Source organism: Zootermopsis nevadensis, unplaced genomic scaffold (assembly GCF_977971745.1).
Source record: "Zootermopsis nevadensis isolate Lab colony 2312 unplaced genomic scaffold, Znev_1.0 Znev_ptg000300l, whole genome shotgun sequence".
Classification (NCBI taxonomy): Eukaryota; Metazoa; Arthropoda; class Insecta; order Blattodea; family Termopsidae; genus Zootermopsis; species Zootermopsis nevadensis.
Genome location: NW_028259425.1, coordinates 1 through 22,432, shown reverse-complemented (window position 1 = coordinate 22,432; position 22,432 = coordinate 1). Strand labels below are relative to the sequence as shown.

Genomic DNA, 22,432 nt, shown 5'->3' with positions numbered 1-22,432 from the left:
AGTCACACAAGTATACTGCTTAATCTCTAGTCAGAGTATGTGGTTATTCCTTCACTATTTCAGTCCCAGCACGGATAGCTTCGTTTTCTCGACGAGTGGTAGGAGGAGCAGGTCAAGAGCATTATGTTAGTATGCCATGGCGTGGGTCTTCCTGCACCTAATCGTAATTGGCGTGGTCCCTCTGGTAACTTCATTACCCCATCGTCAGGGAACAGGCATCAACGAGTGCTCCCAGATGGGGTATTGACACTTGGTCCACTTAGGCCAGAAGATGCTGGTAACTACTCCTGCTTGGCAGAGAATGTTTTTGGTCGAGATGAAATCACATACGAGATAATAGTACAAGTTCCTCCTGGCGCACCTCATCTGTCTGTACCTGCCACGACAACTTGCAGCCTGGCTCTGCAGTGGAGACTACCAGATAATGGTGGGAGTCCAGTAAATGGTGAGTTCTGTGTGCCTTATTTTGTATATTGTATTAAACACAATTTGATCATCAGAAAATTTTTGAAAGTGACTCCATTCTTTTCTTATTAAAAGAAAACAAAAAAATTTAAGGGTCTAGTACAAAAAAAATATAAGTCCAGTCTGGGTCAAAATTTAATTTTACATTATTTCATGCACAAAAAGAATTGCCTGATATATTGGTGGAAGAATAGCCCGACTCAAGTCGCAGTTACAATGTTACAGTAAAAATGGTGCCACACTGTGTTGTTTTAAGGAGGAATTTGAATTTGTGGACATGGTTTCTGTTCTGCTTCAGAAGTGTTTTAACCCTCATGCTGTGCATTATTCTTTTACTGCTTTGCTAAAAGAATGTAACTTTAAAATAAAAATCTTAACTCATTATAAGGATTATTCTATTATGTTCATAGGTAAAGGTGAAGTTGTCATTGATACTTATTATATACCATATGATAAAGACATATGAGGTAGTGGGGTAGTATAGCTTCACTCTTTCTTCACCTCAACACTAGATGGAGGTGCCTGGCCACTTTACCTACAGTACCCATTGGAGAGGAGATTGGGTGTGGTCCAAAGCCAGTTTGGATGCAGCGACTAAGAGAAAAGTTGTTTGCCCCCTGATAGAAATTAAATCCCAGCTTTTCAGCCTGTAGTCAGCATTATAATGATGAAGCTACTGTGGCTCATCTTACTACATACACATCAATAAAAATCACATCAACTTATAAACATAGCAACCAAATTCTGAATATTACATTAACAAAAGTTAATTTTATTATTATATTACAACCACTTAACACTGAGAAACATCACAAGTATCATAATAGCATTCAAAACATAAAATTCTTCATGCTAGATGGCAGTACTGTGCAGACCAACAATAGTGAATGTTTATAGCTGAGAGAGTAAAATCAAATGTTAACCTAAAGGTAATAAATAAGGCTTGAAGAATGCCATGTACATGACAATCAGCCTTTGTGTTCCATAAAAAATTAGGAATTTATTGAGTAAATGAGTAATTTTTAGCCCCTCAAGATTGGCTGTTCTCCAAGAAGTTCGTCATTTAGTCTGTCAGTCAGTCAGTCAGTTAGAAGTTTTGTTATTATTTTGTCCCACAGGATACACATTGAGCTACAAATGAGAATCTGGGGAGTGGCAGGAGGTGGTGCTGGACCCAGACCGGAAGATATACACACTGGATGGGGTAAAGTGTGGCTCTAATTATCAGCTCTTCCTCACAGCAGTGAACTCGGTTGGTAATGGGAAACCAAGTTCTGTTGTCACTGCCACCACTAAAGGAGGAGGTATACACGTAATATACCCCAGATCTTAAGTGTTATTTCAGAGTTAAGTTAAAAGTATGCTGGTCAAAATGAATATTGTAAATGTAGTTATCTAATGCTGAAAATCAATGTGATTATTATGGTATGTCATTACATACATAACAATAATATGCTATAAAACTGCATGGATATTGTCTCCCACCCAGACTTTCAATCTTAATGTCCACAGCACCCCGAGTTCCTGCACAGGATGATCTTCTGTTGGTAAACTCAACATCAGTCACATTATTCCTGGAGTCATGGCCTAGTGGGGGTTGTCCACTGCGGTATTTTATTGTGGAGTATCGTTCTCGGGGCCAGAAAACATGGACGCTAGTTTCTAACAACCTTCAGCAGGAGGAGCTAGTAATACCTGATCTCACTCCTGCTACATGGTATGCAGTACGAATTGCTGCACACAATGATGCAGGATCCAGTGTTCAAGAGTTTCTGTTTGCCACAAAGACAAGAACAGGTGGTGGGTATCAATATAGCACTTTTCAGTGGGGATATACAACTCTGATATTGAAATTGTAAATGTACCCTAATATTTACAATATGAGAATTTGCACATTTAACTGAAATAACAGTAAATGTCATTTACTGACTAACTACAATTCAGGTAAATCTATTGTATAATACATTTATTTTTAAATAACTTAGTTGTACATTAATATTCACCTTCTGAATTCAATTTGTTTCAGAAACCATTCTTCCAGAAGTGGTGCCAGACATGTCGGAACAGCATCTGTGTGTGTGTATCATCATCCATAGAAGGTAAATGCTGTGTGTTCTTGTAGAAAGTGTGGCACATAGAATTGTTCAAGAACTTTATAAGGATATACACAGTTCTTTTCCACTAATTTATTCTCATGCATTGTCTGAAGCACATATAAAATGTTTGAACCTGAATGAGTGGATCAACTTCGGAATTCTGTCTATATTATTTATGCTTTTTTTAAGTTAAAGTTGGTGAGATTTGAATGGGTAAATGCACACAAGGTTTACTGTCATTTTTGTTGCTCATCCCACCAGAATTTTTGTGCATTACACCCTCAGTTATGAAAGAATATTGTAAAAAAAAAATCTGGTATTTCCTAGTGTTCAGCAATGTTTTCTTTGCTATTACTGTACCTACCAATGGAGTGTACAAATGCTACATTACCGACCATTTGTGAGAAGATTGCTTTTATTGAGTTCTTGATGCATGTGACCTCAATTATCATAGCTTACACTTTTGCTGCAAGGATTAAATTGACACGTTTCCTTTTCTGTAAAGAATTACACATAGGGATTTTGAAGTTTCTATGAAGTGTGAAGTACTGGATTGTTACATGATATGACTTTGGTGAAAGACCTGTGAATATTGTTATTAAATGTTATTTCTGTAAGTGATAAATTAGGACCATGCATTAGGTGTGCACACTTTGTAGTTTTTAATAAGTAGTGTATGTCTGGTGCCAACTGATTTATTTGTATCAAAATCAGTGAATTTTGTACAAATGTCTTTTTGAAATGGCTTAATTGACAAATTCCTCATTGAAATTAACTCCTGAATAATTTTCTCTAAAGATTTCCTCTTTTTTTACTGAGCTAACATGGACATGTAATTATTATATGACACAGGCACTATTCTGGATATAAACAAGGTGATCCAGGATATGGGGCAAAGTCCCTGGCTGAACTAGAGAACCAGCGCAATAATGATCAGGAAGGAGGCACTCATGGTCAATCTGGACAGCTCTATTCAACATCTCCTGCCAGGAAGGGAGACTCGTCTCTCAGTGGGCAGGAGGGAAGCGATACCTCTGGCATGAATATGCATGTAATACAAGATGCAAAATATGTGACCATACCAGTACATACTGGTATTTGGACAAAAAAAAATTCTGTATATGATCAGACAAGCCATATAATAAAAACCAAAAAGTATTTCATCCTGAAGCCATAAATCGTAAGAATGTGTACATATATTTTGTACACTGGATATCTTATTGAAGCATAACAACATTTTATTTCAGGTACAGAACACCATTGACACTGTAAGCTTGCATCATCACATTCTTGTTTTTACATCAGTGTCGAGATGAGTTCCATAACAAATCCCAGTTTAATGATTCCAGATATATTGCCACTGTCACATTGCGCTAATAAAAATGTACAAATTAATGTTCCATTTACTAAAAAAATAATGTATTTCCCCAGCAAAAATATAATACTCACTTGTGTCCATTTATGTCATGTGTGTGGGCATTTATGTAAGTGCCACCTAATTATCTTCATATAAGTTTTGTTGGAAAAATTTTAATATCATATTATGCAGATAATGAATTCAGTTATTTTATACTTTTGGGAGTTATCCTTGCTCTCCTTCAATTTAAAAAAATAAGTATAATGTCATGGCAATGTTTCACTTCCATTCAGTAAACAAGATATAGCTGGCACAGGTGTTTGTCTTCCATTTATTTAAAGAAACCTAATGGGTATGTTGATAATGTCTCTGAATGTTATTATGTCTTACAGGTTTTTTATATGATGATAGTTTTAAACAAAACAGTCTGACCCAAGAGATTACAAGATGGAGTCCACATACTTTCAAAATACTGAACTAATTGTCCTCAGAATTAAAGGACTCAGAATGTGGTATGGTGTCTGTTAAAGCTATCACAGTGAATTTGGATCCCAAAATGGTAGAACAAGAAAGGGTTAACTCTGCACCCAGCTTAAATTTATAAGTTTTCTGTTCTGTGTCAGGTAATCCTTATGTATGTAACAACATTATTGCACAAAATAATATTCATTTGGGATTCATCACTTAAGCAAATCATTCTTAACTAAAACCATGGATGAAGTTCATGTGCTTCTGATGATGTGACACAATGTGTAAAATTATTATGTTGGTCTTTGTCCATTGTCTGTTTTATTTCAGTTTAAAACCACATGCTTTAGAAGTTCATTGTATTTCTGTCTTCAGGTGACAGTAGGGGAGGACAAAACCCTACTTAATCATTTAAGGCTTAAACTAGCTCAACCAGAGCACCCAGCAGCTTAGGATTTTGTACTCCCTATGACCACCTGAAGACAAGTAGAACCAACTTCTGATATATTGTGATTTGAAATAGATAGAATCTGACAGAATAACTATACACATTGAATCTATGAATCAGACTCCTTGAGAAGTTGATAGTCAGTCAGCTGGTGACAGGTAATTATCTGCCTTTTTTTAGGACCCAGAGGCTCATTACCATGTTCATTTGACTGTATACTGAGCCACATAAATTGAGCCCATACCTTCACACTCTCTTATAAAAATTATATTTTATAAACCTGGCTTGGCCATAATTGCATCTCAAATGTAGGTGCAGGAAGTTTCAAAACTTAGTTAATATTCTCTGTATATGTAATTACTAAAAACTACAATAAACTTTCCATTATCCTTGCTACAAGAAGCTTTTAATTTCTTGTAACAAACTTCCTAGTATTAGAACCCAGAAGTGAAACACTAATATGTACAAATTTAAGTGGCTCATCAACAGGTAAGGAGGTCCTGCATCATAGCCTCCCACACACAGAGGCTATATACATTGAAGCACCTTCTCTTGCTTTAATAAATGCCAATGGTGGTATACAAATATTGAAAATTAGAAGTGTAAACTAGGCTTCCAGCATGTGAATGATGTTATAAGTATAATGACATGATAAAGAGCAAGAGAATTGCAGAATCAAGAAGACTGCAACCACTCTTACAGAACTTGTAAATGGTGACAACAAAGGAAATTAAGATTAAGAATTACTTATTATAAAAGAACAAAGAAAAATTTAGATAAATTTAAAAAAAAATACAGATGTACATAATTTAAATACAAGACGTAAACATGATCTACATCTGCCAAATGCTAACTTTACTAAATATCAGAAAGGGGTGTACTATACAGGTATCAAGTTGTTTAATAATCTTCCACCAACAAGTCTAAATTATGATATAAAGGTATTCAAGCCTGCATTGAAAGATTACCTCTTCACTCACTCCTACTATTCTGTAGACGCTTTCATCTCTGCTGAAAATGTTTAAGCTTTATATCCATAATTTACGTATATATAAAGCAAGTTTTGTATTTATATATAAAATTCAGAGGTTTATGTATATTAATTTGTAAAATTATTTTTCATACTTGTATTGCAGAATCTGAAATTTATGTACATTGATATGTGAAATACGTTCTTGTACTTATGTTAAAAGTTCTGAAGTGTATGTATATTGTATGAAATGACATGATCTACATCCTTTGGTTGAGTCCTAAGAAGGATCTATGGAACGTAAATAAACTCTACTCTACTCTTTCTGACGAACGTATCCGCCATATTGTTACGTCACAGCTCACTAAACGTGAATGCCTGATCGGTAACACCAGTGGTACAAACCTCTCAAAAATCATTACCGTATACACACTGGTGAGAAGCCTTTTGAATGCAATGTGTATAATGCAAAGTTCACACGCAGTGCATAGTACAACACACATGGAAATGAAACAGTACAAATGTGATAAGTCGATGTTTGCAACAAGAACTTTTCAAGGAATGATGATTTGAAGAAATATTATCGCACTCATACTGAAGTGAAGATTTACAAATGTGAAGTATGCAATAAACATTTCTCACAGAAAGAAAATCTTTTGATACACAGTTTTATCCATACAGGTATGAAGCCTTACACTTGTGAAGTATATAATAGAAGTTTTTCTCAGGGCGGACATCTCAACGCGCACAAACGCATACACACAGGGGAAGAAACCGTATATATGTGATGTGTGCAATAAGTAGTTTCCAGTGCGAGAAAAACTGAGAAGGCATTATGGTATCCACACGGGGAGAAACCATATGGTTGTGTTGTATGTGAATGAAGCTTCACAGAACTTGTCAACCTTAAAAGTCATCTTTCTTGTGTGCATACTGGACAAATACCAAGTAGTGGAGAAGTGATGGAGTGAATAATTTAAACTTCAAGGACTTTGTTTATGTTGTAAATATTACCCGTGAGATTTTTACTACAATGTGGCAAGTCAGTGTTTGGAAAATAGTTTATTTTCTGTGTGTTTATATCATCAGATAAAAATACATAATGAGCTATGCAGCGTTGTTGTACGTACGCACATGTACAGAGAAGTCCTGTCAAAAGGCTACGGCCTTCATAAAGGAAATAGCACGGGGTTCAAGATGTCCACCAGAGATTGCACTTTGTGACTTTGCAGCAACTGTTAGAACCAATGTTGTACAACATTCCGATATATTTTTTGAATAATGTGGAGTATTGTGTGACAAAAGTTGAAGGAATTCTGTTATTTTTATATCATCATCCAGGATATCAGCAACTCCTTGAAATATCTTCTTGTTACCTAAATTGTTAGGATACCCAGCTCATAATTTTGTAGAATTCAGTTTTGTTAATTTGCATTCTATATCTTCAGGTGTGTCTTGTAACATATTATCAATGAAGTTTAGAAAGTCAGTATATTGTAAAGTGTACTCCTTTCCAAAATCTTGATTCTCCTAATATCAATTAATTTATAAGACCTTACTGGACATGTGTCTGTACACCAAATACTGTATATACACATTTTTATTGCAATTAATCTAGTATCAAAATAAACACATAAAAGGTTTTGGTTGTATATCTTTGTGTATATAAAATGTATTAACCACATAAGTTTTGCAAGCAAAAATGTGTTATTTTGAAATGCCTCAAAGGTAGCAACTTTAGCCCTAAATGGTAACACATATTTCATTGGCATAAAGATAATAAGATAACAAACTGGAACCAGCTAACCAAAGCTAGCCTAGCCTAATGCAGCATGTTCTTACTGACATACAGAACTGCAATGAGGATCCTTTAAATGCTTGACTTAAAGGTGATATAATAGGCTGTTCCTTATGCATTACTTGCCAGTCACATATCTACTTTCAGTGGCATTGGGTTAACACAAAAAAAGCATTGATTCATCACTAATTTGTATATGTGTTTTCGTGTAAGATGGGTGCCTTCCCAACAATATAAACCTTTTGTTTTAATTTGTATAACATTATTTTGTACAGAAAAAACTTTTATATCCACTTTTATACTTGTTCTGAAGGAATGTGTACATGTCATCACATGTGAGTTCGTATATGTAACTTTAAACTTTTAGCAAACTTGTGACCACACTCATTACATTCTAACGGCTTCTCTCCCGTGCGAGTGGTGGCCAGTGGAATATCCTGTTTACGAGCTCATGACTAAACAGCATGCCATGTACATGAAAGTCCCTTAGAGGTCTTCTCTTAATAATTTCAGTATATGATACTAATTCATACACACAGAATTTTGACTTCATAATGAAATCTTTATAATTACATCAACATTTTAGAGCCTTGGCTAATTTTACGCAAATGGATAGGTTACATTTTCCGAGATATGTGGTTATGAAATCGATTGGCAAGTGTTTCACGATGTATTTCGTTATTGATGGATGTAGCAAGCAATTGTCTGGATGTATTTACGATTTCTTGTGAATTTTATATACTTCTGTATCGTCTACAATACGTGGGTTCCTTTCCAGTTTGTCAGGTTGGCGTGCCTGTCTAAGAAGAAAATGGCCTATTCTTCGTGTGTTGTGTTTTGGAAGCCACGTGATGAAACTAATTTCGTTCGTACGTCGGGAATTTGTTAGGATGTGCAAGGTATGTTAATTTAACGTGAACTTGTGTTAAGTGTGACATCTGCTCGTTGACGGGGTGTGGATTTCGGTACTTTGATGCAGCGAGATTAGTTTTGTGTCACAGACTGTGAGCCCGCATGTAGCTACTCGTGAACAGGGAATATGTGAGGTTATCTGGGTGTGAATGCCTAGCGTCCATCGGAGGACAGTTATGCACTAGATAGTTAATCCCCGAAGCTCTGCTGGGTGGCATCTGCTTTTGTCATTTGTATTTCTGTTTCGATGCATTCCAGTGGGAGTACATTAAGCATCAACCCAAGCCAGACTAGCATATCTCTTGATTACTGTTTCAGGAGTTCAGTTTTGAACCTGTTCAGGATTGTTGTGATTGAAAATTATGTTAGAGACTTCGGACAGGAATATAATAGAATTACAGCTGTTTGGAATGGTGTAATGTAATTAAGGGTCATAGTGGTCTTGTCCGGGTCATAGAATTTCCGTTTCTTCGCCCTCCGAAACGTCACTTCGTATTCTGAGTATTCTTAGTATGCTTTTGAGGATTAAGTCTAAACTGAAGTAAATCAATTGTGTAGTATAGACAAACCACTAATTTATGTTTCAAGAGGCAATGTAACTAAACTTGTAATCACAGAAATGGAACTTCATTAAGAAAACCAAAACAAGTGTAGTGCAAGAATAACAGAATACAGTAGACTTAATTCTTAAAGTTTACATAAGTTATGATAATGATGTTAAAGATCACTTCTGAAAGAACTGCATAAGTACTGATGTAGACCAATCTTTGTTTTCCCATAGGCAATATGCAGTAATGTTCATCCGCTACTAAGAGAAACAATAATTTACTGTATAATGTTCTGTAACTAATTCAGAATGATACTGGTAACATTCTGTAAGAAATTACGTTGCCAAATATCATTCACATAACAATGCTTCTTATAATTCATCTTCCAGACTGGGACAAGGATCATGTCGATTTGGAATGGACTCCACCCAAGAAAGATGGAGGATCTCCTATAACTGGTACATTATTGAGAAGAGGACTAGTTTTGGGTAATGACTGTATATAGCACGTGTTTTAGATTATTATTATAATTTATTTGTTTTTGCATGACCATTGGTTAACCTTTGACATACCAGAATAGGGGAATTTAAACCCATTCTGGTATAGGACTGCTGGGCGGACTTAATTCTGGAACTTTATGTTTAAGAGGTGTGATGGAATGCACAAGTGATAAAATTTAATATATTTGCTCAGTAATGACTTTGTCTTCAATCCTGTGGTTTAATATATGTCAGAATTATACCTTCACTCTGATTGGTGGTGTTCCTAGTAAACACATACCTAGCATGTACCAGATAGAACAACTTTTATTTACTATGCCAGACCCCACCTCATGTACAATTTTGTGCTGTTAATAGGTTCAGTAGTAAAAAAAATCATGGTCATGACAGTCCTCATAAATTTACATATTCTTATATAAAATGACAATAATGTCTTTGTAATAATAAAGAGGGTTAGAAAATAGGACTATGAAATATTTATATTAATTAAATAGTAAAGTGCAAGTACTTGGGCACTCTGAATTCTATTATATAGGGAATTTGTTATTCATTCTCATCATGGAGGCCTGGAATCATGCCAAGGGCAGTCCATGTGGGTATATTCTTGACAAATTGGCGCAGGGACAGGTTTTTCTCAGAGTTCTTAAGTTTCCTGTTTCACCATCATTCCACGGCTGATCCATGTTCACTCGTGTATCATCTGGGGGTTCAACATTGGTCTTCTTAGTGGGTACAGTTGCTTGGAGACAATCTTTTATTTTCATAACAATAACAGTAACAATTGTGTATTTGAGTTGGTAATACCTAAAAGGGAATTTTATGTTAATAGAGTTAAGACTATTCTGACCGTGGCTTTTATGTAACTTGTTAGGTTATGCTCAGTGTTAGAGATGTTCTAATGGACACCAAATGTTATGATTAAGCACAGTCTCTAACTAGAGCCCAAACCTTGGACAATTTCTAAAATGTAGTAATTTTATAAACCTAGAATAATCTGCAAAGTCCAAGAGATGAGTCATGAGCAAACATTTTTATAGTCTCACTTTCAAGCAGATATTCATATAGTGTACTATGTCTGCAGATGGTACCGCGACCAGGTCGGTGTGCTACAGGAGGTGGGGCTTGGTATGGTGCTTGTACGCCCCCTACGGTCTGTACTTCAGTTCCCACGTGTTCAGCTACAGGATGAAGGTCGCTATATCTGCGTAGTGAGCAATCTGCTGGGTGAGGATCGCCGTGAGATCACGCTTAATGTAATGTCGCCACTGAAGGCCCGCATCCGCCCACAGCAGCAGACTGTGGATGCAGGCACCCCAGCCATGTTCAACTGCTCTGTGCAGGGAGGCGGCGAAGGCATACACATCTCTTGGCTGAAAGATGCACACCCTTTGCTGGAGAGCCCCCATGTCAGCATTATGCAACAGGGAGAGGTGCTGGTCTTGAGAAATGTTCAGAAATCAGATCGTGGCATGTACCAGTGTATGGCACGCAGCGGTGATGAGAGTGCCCAAGGTAGTGCTGAGCTCACCCTAGGAGGTGCGTTAGTATTTTTCATAACGCTATTACAATTGGACTTTTATCATTTATTATTAACAGGCTTTAAATCTATAACTGCACTGGTTAATATATCAAACAAATAAGAATAATTTAAAAATTCACTTTGACTAACATACGAGTACCTTTTTTGAATATATGTCATATTTATAATCAATAAATTTACCAAATGAATTTTCATATTTGTGACGGCTTGTCCATAATTTTCATCAGATGAAAGTGATTATTGATTTCGAGTAGTTACTATGTTGCTGTTTTACATTACATACCTATTCAAAAATGATTGCAGTTAAAACCATAATTAACATACAAAGGTTCAGGATCTTATATGTAATTAATTCACCTTAGAACTTTACTCAGCCTCCACATTGCCTTTGTTAAAAGTAGAAAAAACTCATTAAGTTTACAGCAAACTTTTGCTAAAGTCAGTCATTTCATTCCAAAAGTTATGAATAGAAGGAACAGATTTATATGGCTATGATACTACAAGCTTCACTTTCCTCCTCTTATTCCTTAATGTTTTCTTTTTACCTCCCTTTCTACCCTTCCATCTATATTTTATTTTTTATCCATTCCTTCCTTCGTCTCTATATTTCTCCCACTTTCAATGCTTCTTTATTTCTTTCCTTCTTCCTTCATTTCCGTAGTCCTCAGTGTGTTCCAGTTTCTCATGTTTCCCGCTGTTACAGCCATATCCCCCTGAGCTACAGTTAACGTTCATAGACAGACCCTGCAGCCAGGCCCACCAGTGTCACTGAGATGCTCTGCCTCGGGGAACCCCCCACCACGTATCACATGGCTTCTTGATGGAAGTGAGCTCATGCCCCGAGGCTATGTTCTGGGCAGTTACCTGGATTCCGCAAGCAACGTCATCAGCCACCTCAACATCTCATCCGTTCGTGTACAGCATGGTGGTATCTACACCTGTGTTGCCAGAAATGTCCTTGGTTCTGTTCAGCACTCCGCCATGCTCAATATTTATAGTAGGTTATCCCTAAGGCAGCATAACCATGCATACAATGCTTCAGGCATTCACAAGAAGTTCTGGGAAGAACTTAAATGTTTAATTTTTAATTTAAATATCTAGAGAGGCAAGTTAAGATTTATAGATGTGTTTATAATCTTTGACCATGCCATATTTCACATGGTTATAGAGGCTAATATTAAGGTTCAGTTGTATTTGTGGAAGCATAAAATTTGCATCAAACAAGAAAAATGTAAAGGTTACACAGGTACAGTTTTACAAAACTAGTAGTTTCAGTTGGCTCATGAATATTAAAAATATGAGTGATGAAAGAAACTGGTGGTATAAAAATATACGTTACTGTTTTGAGTTCCAGAAACAAGTGGATGAGCGAGTTTATTGGACAAGTAAACAAACACATGAAGGAAAATTAAATATTTTTGTTCCAAAAAGAAAGAAAGGATAGAAGTCACAAGATTGATCATATTTGATCAATGGAATATGAAAGATACATAAAAGAAACATTAAAATACAGGATAGAGAAGGAAGAGATTATTGAAGACATCTAAAGAGAGCCAAAATATCATGAATATATCTCTGGACAGTCTACTTTATGCTGTCTTGACACCCGCAGACAATGTTGTAACCCTGTGTTTCAGTGATTGTACACATATTACAGGCCCTCCTTCTGCCCGTGTACCGCAGAACCTGACTGTGGTCACGGGTCTTGATGTATACCTCAGATGTCCAGTAGCAGGATTCCCCATCTCCAGTGTGACGTGGCAGCGAGCTGGTGATATTCTGCCCATTCATCTCAGACAGAGGGTGTTCTCCAATGGCACGCTATTAGTCGAACACGTTGACAAAGGGGAATACTCCTGCTCAGTCAGCAACCAACAAGGGCAGTCAGCTCATGGTAGACCATACCTTGATGTTATGAGTACGTATCCTGACTGTAGGTTACAAAATAATAGGAGGAACTGGTGATTTTCAGGTTTTGAACACTACGTGATTCTGACAACTTATAATATAATGTAATGTAGATTATTTCCCAAGATTGAACCATGTGTGTTAACCTCATAATGCAAGGAAATTAATACTTTGTTATAAACGTGTAATTGCACTGCACCATAAACCTAATAAGGAAAATCATAATATAAATAAACAGATAGATTAATTCAATAAAAGTCTGTTTCTTTTTATTTAATCTGAAATATAACATGTAGCGTGCCGTCTCAGTGGCCGCGTGGTTTGAGGCGTGGGCCTTGTGCTGCTTGGTCACTGGGACCGTGGGTTCGAATCCCACTCAATCCCTGGATGTCTGTCCGCGCTTTTCTGTGTTGTGCTGTCCTGTGTTCAGGTAGAGGCCTTGCGACGGGCCGATCCCTCGTCCAAGGAGTCCTACCGAATGTCCATAGATCGAGCCAACGAAAAGTTGGGACCCGCAGCGCTCAGGCACTTGAAGAACGGGTTGTCAAAGTATCAAAGTATAACATGTAGCAGGTAATTCCATTATTGCATTATTGAGTTTGAACTTGCTAACACAAAACATACTATAAAACATTACTGGTTCTTATGTGTTTAAAAAAATGACATACATTGTTCACAGAACCACCACAAATTGCCCCATTCCAGTTCCCCAGCAATTTACAGGAAGGAATGAGAGCTCAAGTGTCATGCAGCATCATATCTGGGGACTTCCCCATAACAATCACGTGGCGCAAGGATGGAGGTCCATTGTCTCAGGAGGCAGCAGCACCAGTTTGTAAGCAACCTGATGTTCAGCAATCTGGCAGCCCGACACTCAGGACATTACACCTGTATTGCCAGTAATGCTGCAGCTGTGGTCAACTACACTGCCAAACTTATTGTTAGAGGTACAAGTTTCCAGAAGGGCAGATCATGATGTGATGGTTTATCCATCTGTCATTTGGTTAATCCATTATCATCTACTCATGTCCAAGAGTGTAGTTTATGAACAAAAGTGGGTCTGGCATGTAGTTCCAGCTTGAAAGAAATGAGCATGAATCATTATGAGGTTATTTTGGTTATTATTTAATCATATAGATCAACCTGCATCCCAGTAACTTTAATAGGAATGGAGGCAACACTTTGAGTCAGACCTGGTATCCGGTAAAAAAAATGCTGAAGCAATCTGGTCAAAACATCAATAGAAAGCAGGGTCACACAGCATGAGCTATTGACTCCACCCACTAGCTGTGATTGGCTAGGGTCTGACCATGAGATGGGAGATGATCTCAACATCAAGTCACATCAGAAACTTGATGATGGGGACAGAGTTGGTCCCTCAAGCATCAGTTTCTTCTTTTCACCAGTTGACACGGCTGATTGCCTGAGAAGATTTTATTAAGTTATGTCACTGCAAAAGCTTCAAATCATATTTTCTTCTGCCATTTATTTTGTTTGTGTGTGGGTATATACTTTTCTTTAGTTATTCTAAATTTATGTTAGAATTGTCATCTTTTCAGTTTCCACAATAATAAAATCCAAGGGAAAGTGACATTTATATTCCTGTCATAATGATTCTGACAGTTAAGTACATGGTTTAGGCTATATATATATATATAGGCTCTATGTTGAGCCCCAGGATATCTCAGTATTGTTCCAGCATCCTGTGTCTTTACACTGTCAAGCCAGTGGCTTTCCAACACCCATAATAACATGGATGAAAGCCAAGGGTTAGTGACATTATTACTCTCTTGATTTTTGAACATGTCAACAACTGTTGCTTGTCATTACTCCTGGTTATCTTCTGGACATAGTCCATTTTCTGAGGAGTCTCGTAAGTGCATTACATTTTATGAGTTATTAGTACTTCTGAAGTAAAGGGAGTAGTTATCACTCACTAGTCCATAATCAAAAGTCTCTAGAATAATGTAAAAAAAAATTGAGGTTATGTATTTTCTTAAAAATAACATCTCAGAAAGGAAAAACCTAATACATAATGAAAATTACTCAAACTGTTAATTCTAGTCTAACTCATGTTGGCTTAACCCTTTGAGGTCAAGTGGTAAATATACATACCAGCTGCTTTAACAGACAGTACCTTTGCATTTAGTATTGATAGGTTATGTATCGTTATCAGCGTAAACAGTATATATATTCCAAAACAGCATTCAGAAATTGATCATTGTGATGGTGACAGTGTTTTTTTTTTTGTTTTTGTTTTTTGTAATATGAACTAAATTCTTAAATATTATGTAGACAAGCTTCAGCTATAAAGGTTCATTTGGTTTGACATAGTTTCAGTCAGTGTGATTGTAGTAAGGGATAATTTTTGAAGTGTCAGAATCTTAAACAAATTACCTAACCTAGCATAACTGACCTGCTACCAATACATATGGGTCACTCCAAATAACCTCTAAAACTTAAAAGGAAGGATGGTCTAATGAAGAGAGGGAGGCTGATGGCTTTAAATATTACATAACACTTAAACTACTGCTATAATTAATATATTGATTGTTATAAAGTACATAATTTGTAAATATAAACATAATTACCATATAAAAACTCAGATTTTTACAGGTGAACAACCTGGTGACTATATAACCCTGGAGTCTGGTCCCCGACTTGTCATCTCAAGTAATGGTTCAGTGCTGATCAGAACGGTTGACCCATCACATGAAGGTCATTACACATGTCAGGCTAGCAATGGTATTGGGTCTGGCCTTAGCAAGGTTATTTTCCTAAGAGTAAATGGTGAGTATATACTTCATAATTTTCAGACAATTTTGCAATTATATCGTTATAGTAATTTTTATAAAACATTTAGGGTCTCTCATATATTGTTTTTCTGTTGGATTCATTGTACAAAATATGTTTATTTTGAAAGCTACATAAAATCTGCAGCCATCTTCCTGGACCTGCCCCAGTTTTACCCACTGTCCCTTTAGCTGTCATTGAATCATTTCGTGTGGACATACTGCCAGTGCTTCCTTGTGTTTGTTGCAGCATTAAAATTTAAACAACATTACCAGTACTTCCAAACAGTAGTTCATTTTTCCATCTGTAACAGCGAACAGTATAAACATTTTTTAATTCTATTCCATGGTATACATTCATAAAGCTTTTGCGTATATTATTTCTTTCTTTGTCAGGTTTCGAAGGTGACCAGCGACTGAACAGACAGATGCTTCATTTAATACTGATATGAACATGAATTTATTAGTTTTACAGAATAATTTACACATCAGTCTCAATAGGTTTCATGATCAGAAATTTTCTTTTCAGTTCCAACACATTTTAGATCACGGGCAGTAAACCAAAGTGGTGTAGCAGGAGAAGGAATTGCGTTGGTGTGTGAAGCGGAAGGAGATTTGCCCCTGCATGTAGCATGGTCAGCATCTCACAGACCTCTAAATCCTACCCACACCCAGATTACGGAACGACAGACACTCAATGGAGTCACAGCAGAACTGCATTTGGACTTTTTGGCTTGGAGAGATGCTGGTCCATATCGTTGCTCAGCTTCCAATGATTTTGGTCAGGATGAGATGATAGTTTACCTCGCAGTCAAAGGTGATACATTTATCAATATGAATTTTGTCTTAGTAAAATTCCATTTTACATGTCATAAGGCAAATGGTGTGTGGTCATTTGGTAGTCAGTGGCAATCACAGACAACTGAGTAGTAACTAGCTATGTAACTAAGTATGAAACAAAATCATCTGAGAGCAGCCGAGTGCCTTTGTTTCATTCTTTCATTTCATCTTACAGCATATGACACCATGTTATTTGCCTGTAATAATTTCAGAGCCACCAGAGGCCCCCAGGACGGGTCGACGTGCAAGAAGTGGGAAGTCGGTGGGTGAGCGTCTCATGGGGTGCACCATACTCAGGTCATGCTCCTATCTCTCATTATGTGATACAGTTTCGTGAGGAGGAGACCACACTGGGTGGAGGAATGAGTTCATGGAACAATGTTACTGTTGGAGGCAACATTCACAAGGCCCGCTTGGGTACCTTGAGACCTGCTACATCCTACAAGTTGAGACTACTGGCTGTCAATGAGGTTGGGGCAGGGCCTCCCAGTGAGTCTACTCTTGCCCTAACTTTGCAGGAAGGTGAGGATAATAGAAGTGATGAAATTTTCAAGGACTCACTAAACACTTCACTATCTAACAGAGTTATTATACAGCTCCCAGTGGCCCCCCAATAGATATACCTGTTGACGCAACAAGTCCAGAGTCACTTCTGGTAAAATGGAAGGTGAGAGTAATTCCAAATAGAGTGCAGTAAATTATATCCATGTCATGACATACATATTATTATATCATGCTGTTTCTCTATGCAGCCTCCCTTAGTGAGTTACTCCAATGGAGAGATCCTGGGATACCAAGTGGGGTACCAGGAAACAGTGCTCCATCCACAGCCCCTCAACAAGTGCGTACAGTGAGAGGACACCGCTTGGAGGTGACACTAACCTCTCTACACCAGTTCACCTGTTATGAGGTGACAGTGCGAGCATTCAACCAGGTGGGGTCAGGCCCTGCCTCACCAACACAGTCTGTAACAACATTGGAGGGTGGTAGGTAAATATTGCGTGTCTTTTTGTTTTCTTGTGCACATTGTCAGATTGTTATAAATTAAAGTTGACTCACCATGCGCACACACCATATTTTGTAGTTCTATGTGCTGTTAAGCTATGTGACCAAAAATGTCTAGTTTTTGGTATACATAGTTTTAAACTGTTTGAAGTAATTTTATAAATTATACTTTTATGTGGTTATTTTGACAAGTAATCCAGAATGGCAGCATGTTTTAAGGTATATAATGGGTGTAAGCACATATCAATACATCATTTACTGTTTGATGGCTCAGTAATAACACTATAAGACTTGAGTAAAATGCATAATGAAATTAATTTTTTTTAACTTGTACCAGAATATTTAACTTCTTGAATTTTTTACAATACCCAAAAATATTTCAGATAAATGTTACAAACTTTAGAAAGGTAAACATTATATGTTGTGAACCGGTATTTCATTTTACAACCTGTTTTTGAGAGAGTTGAGGTAATTTGTAAATAGTGGCTGGGCAGGTATGCATCCCTCACTTTGGTTAGAAGTATGCTATTAAATATTATGAAACATATTTTGAACAACATTTCTAATGCTTGCTTAGATGAACATTCTACATTACAGTAGGCTGTCAATTATCTGTAAGCAGACAATTATATTTCCAAATTTGTCATAGTTTTTTTATATAAATCAGTAAACTAAATATAAAGAAATTATTACGTGCCTCGATCTCATCTCTTTAGATGTTGAAACATTTCAGTTGTGCACGCTATGGACTTCATCTTCTATTTCATCACACACCTTCAGACTTTCTCCTTTATGGCCTTCAAGAATGTATCACTCACCATATGCTTTACTTTTCCTTTGTTCCTACCTTGTTTTAATACTGCCAGTCTCTTAGGCATCAACTGTTAACAGCCGCTTCTTGGGACAGTATGACAAAAGTTATGAGTGTATAGTCAGATTTATAAACATTATAAACTTATGCAAAAGAAAGTAGATGAGAATAACAACGTTAAATGTTCTCGAGAAGAAGCTTATACCATTAGATGTTGCATATAAAGTGAAAGTTTGGGGTATGGTAAAGCAAATTATCATAATCAGTCATGAAAACAAATATTTGTAGACAATGAAGAGAATAAATGGTTGGGTGTTCATGAGGAAAAATATCTGCTGCAGAATTGGTGTGGTGGCCTTGAAGCAGACAGTTTACAAGCAATGTGCAGTGATTATGATCACTGGTTAAGATCAGACAATTGAAAGTGGCAAAATTTAGGATGATGAAACAGCTGGAATTTCAGAAAGCATGTCAGGCATTCATATGCTCCTGACTGAATGTCTACTTAATTATTTGAAACAAGATAACATGCTGTTTTCCAAACATTGTAAGCTCAGAACTACCACAAGACAGTATTAGGTATAACTCTAAATCAACTAAAAGTTCGATGATTTACATGATGGTTTTAATGAAATCAAGTGATTTGTTGCTATTTTTACCCTGAGTAACTTTCATGCAATTGAAAATTACATTCAAATCTAAATAACTTTAAATTTCTCATGCTTTCTACATCCACACTGCCAAGTGTAATATTTTCAAATTTACATATATATATATATCTTAGTTCCAGACATGGCACCACAAGACTTGCGCTGCTCTGCATTGTCTCCACAGAGTGTACGAGTGAGAAGGGTACCACCACCAATTGAACATCATAATGGAGTCATTGAGGGTTACAATGTTTTATACAAGCACATCAGTTTTCAAGGAGGTGAGAAGCATGAAAACCTACTCAAAAATTTTAAAGCTCCAACACCTTAGCATCTAAATTGTAATGTCTAAATCATCCAAATAAATACTCCTCAAACAGACTTTCCAACAAGAACGAAAGATTTACCACAATAATGTACAGCGTAACTTTATATTTCCCCTAATGAGTTATAATTTCCAAACTGCATATAATCAATGTTCTAGGTATGGGATCAGATGTGGAAATAAAGGAAACAACAAATCTTGAGACAAATCTTCATGGTTTGGCCAAGTTTGCAAACTACAGTGTGATAGTGCTGGCATTTACTACAGCTGGTGAAGGAGTCAGGTCCAATCCAGTCCACTGTACCACAGAGGAAGATGGTATGTTATACACAGCTAGTATTTACTGTGAAATCACATAGTTCTAGTCTTTTTTTAAACCCTGAGCTTTATATGAACAAAAAGAACATTCTTACTAACTCTTTTAATTGAAAATAGAACATTGTTGATAGTTGCTATATTTGTAAAGGTAAATTATATTCTTTGCTACCAAAGCAACATAATTAACCCTACCTACATACATTCAGATTTAAATCTCAAATTTTTGAACTTCACAGTTCCTTATGTGTAGATCAGGAGTTCTCATTTTTAGACATGGGGACACCTTTCACTCTTCATGGGCCACCGTGTTAGAAAAAGGACAGTTTATCAGACTAGGATTTCACAGTTGGAGCTAATTTGTGTTGGTTTGGCATTTTAGGAAGCCTTGTATAAAGCAGGAAGGAAGATATGATACAGGCATTTGGATTGGTAACTTAGGGAAAACTGCACAGAATATATTGAAGGTTTGCAGGTTGAAAACCTCTGGCACACATAATAGTCAGTATTAAAGTGCTATATTGTATTATGTTTCCCCATGCGAAGGTATTGCATTATATTATATATTATTAGACTCCAGGGTCTTTAATTCAGTATACAGTGTAATAACAAAGTAACATTTTTGCTAGCATTGGAAGTAATGAATTAATAATATGTCAGCAAAAGAACTGAAAGAAAATTCTGAAAGTATAAACTTTATTAATCTGTTAAGGAGAAAAACTGTTAATTAAAGATACATGGCAAGTGATACGTGAAGAGGTCTTATCTGGCAAAGTAAGACCTCTCACAGACATGAAAGAAGAAAATAGGTATTCTGTCTGCTCTGTCATTTATTTTCTATACAGTGGTTGTACAGACTTAGTTATGTCCCCCCAGTGAAAATAAAATAGCTATAACTTTTACATTCTGTGTTGTGTAAGGATAAAGTATAATGTGATATCCTTCTACTGAAATGTCTACAGTAAATGATCCTACCCTTATCCATCTGATATTTTCTTGTTTTGATTTCCTTTTTAAGAAAATTATTCCCAAAATGTTTATTTTTCTTACAGTTCCAGGTCCACCTGAACAAATCAAGGCACTAGCAATGACATATGACAGCATTATGGTTGCCTGGACAAGACCGCTGGAACCAAATGGCAACATTATCAAGTACAATGTGTACTACCATTCATTGCTGCGCAAAGTAAGCTTCAGGATATTTTTACAAAAAGCACAAGACATACTTAGATGCTCTGCATGAATTTTTTTATAGTTTAACGAACATCATGAAGAAAGCCCTTACTGAGAACCTGGCAGTTCCTTATCTGGTCAGTGGATTCCCTGCTTTCTCTGATCCTGAAGGTTCATTACCATATTTACAAGAGCCTACCACCGATCCCTATCCTGCCAGATTAATCCAGTCCACTCCCTCACACCCCAGCTTGATAAGATCCATTTTAGGATTATAATTTCATCTACACTTAGATCTTCCAATTAGCCTCTTGCTTTAATATTTTTTAATTAGAATGTTTTGTGAAATACTTATCTCTTGTGCATGCTACATGCCCTACCCAACTCATCCTCCTTGATTTCATCATCCTAATGCAGTTTTCTCCAGTCCCTGTAACTTCATTCTTCTATAGTTAGACTGCTATCCTCAACACCCTATTCTGGAACAGCCTCAGTCTGTTTTTCCTTTAATATGAGAGAGTGATTTTCACATCCATAAAAAACAGTACACAAAATTAGTTTCATTTATATATTTCAGTCTTCAAATATTTATATAGCAGAAGGGTGGCAAGCATTTCCTACATTTAATCTGATCTTAATTTCTTTATGAATGAAATTTTGATGTTACCATGTTACCATTACCCTCAGTGGCGGCTCGTGAGTCTGACCAGTGGTAGTGCTGCACAAGGGGAAAAATTCAGAATAGTCTTTCAACACATAACTATATAAATAAATGAAAAGTAAATTTGCATCAGGAGAAAACCCATACATGCTCGACAATGTTTTAACTATTTGTAAGTCCAGAAGAGCTCTGGAGCTCTTATGGATGGGCCGCCACTGTTCCCCCTGTTTACAAATTAAATATTAAAAGTTTTTTACTGCTTCCTAGGTTCCGCCCTAACATTATTGAAATTGTTGCTGCTCTAATCTGCAACTGTCAGTGTACATAATGTGTGTTATTTTCCTTTGCATGCATTTACAATAAACTCAGAGGTAAGACTAAATTGTAGCAGGAAGAAACATAACGAAACAATTCCTTGACTTGTTTCACTGTAATTTAAAAACAAATGTGATCTCTAAGCTCTCTCACTTACCAGGATATTGATTCCACCATAATCTCCATATATCACCATTTTACATATGCAGTCTGACATCACTGCTATTGCATGGAACAATGTTTCTTGATTTCCATCACAGGATGAGCATAAGGAGACTGTGTTTGGTGACAGAGAGCTGACCTATGAAGTTCGTCGACTCAAAGAATTCCAGCAATATGAATTCTGGGTGACTGCCTCCACAATAATAGGAGAGGGACAGAGCAGCATCAAGGTTCCCCAAGCACCAGTCTCCAGAGGTGAGTTTTCAGTGTTTGTACCTAGTTCTCTTGTGAAGTGCACACACTTATCTTCCTGATGCTGGAAGATTTTCCACTCCCCCCCCCCATAAGCTCTTCAAAGTCAGTTCATGTAATC

The 22,432-nt window shown here is 36.7% G+C and overlaps 1 protein-coding gene and 1 pseudogene across 2 annotated transcripts; both read left to right on the top strand.

The window, feature by feature from the left end:
* Nucleotides 1-27: 27 nt before the first annotated feature.
* LOC147870378 (cell adhesion molecule Dscam1-like) lies at nucleotides 28-7,447 on the top strand. Its single transcript, XM_087342295.1, has 5 exons — nucleotides 28-445; nucleotides 1,608-1,769; nucleotides 1,978-2,265; nucleotides 2,492-2,564; nucleotides 3,414-7,447. The coding sequence occupies exons 1-5, from the start codon at nucleotides 124-126 to the stop codon at nucleotides 3,736-3,738; spliced, it is 1,170 nt and encodes a 389-aa protein (XP_087198421.1). The 5' UTR covers nucleotides 28-123; the 3' UTR covers nucleotides 3,739-7,447.
* Nucleotides 7,448-8,380: 933 nt separating this feature from the next.
* LOC147870377 (cell adhesion molecule Dscam2-like) lies at nucleotides 8,381-22,388 on the top strand (annotated as a pseudogene). The gene is made up of 16 exons (XR_015533493.1): nucleotides 8,381-8,501; nucleotides 9,452-9,550; nucleotides 10,644-11,098; nucleotides 11,806-12,099; nucleotides 12,760-13,020; nucleotides 13,690-13,957; nucleotides 14,639-14,779; nucleotides 15,627-15,800; nucleotides 16,332-16,619; nucleotides 16,855-17,164; nucleotides 17,239-17,309; nucleotides 17,395-17,628; nucleotides 19,243-19,389; nucleotides 19,593-19,751; nucleotides 20,801-20,934; nucleotides 22,158-22,388. The product of XR_015533493.1 is annotated as a cell adhesion molecule Dscam2-like (transcript).
* Nucleotides 22,389-22,432: the final 44 nt, after the last annotated feature.

What these genes read in the sequence shown, in the direction of transcription:
- LOC147870378 (XM_087342295.1), top strand. Translation starts at nt 124, where the DNA reads ATGTTAGTATGCCATGGCGTGGGTCTTCCTGCACCTAATCGTAATTGG. An exon ending in TGGTGGGAGTCCAGTAAATG is followed by an intron (nt 446 to 1,607) that starts GTGAGTTCTGTG and finishes GCTACAAATGAG; the next exon opens with AATCTGGGGAGTGGCAGGAG. An exon ending in TGTATCATCATCCATAGAAG is followed by an intron (nt 2,565 to 3,413) that starts GTAAATGCTGTG and finishes TATATGACACAG; the next exon opens with GCACTATTCTGGATATAAAC.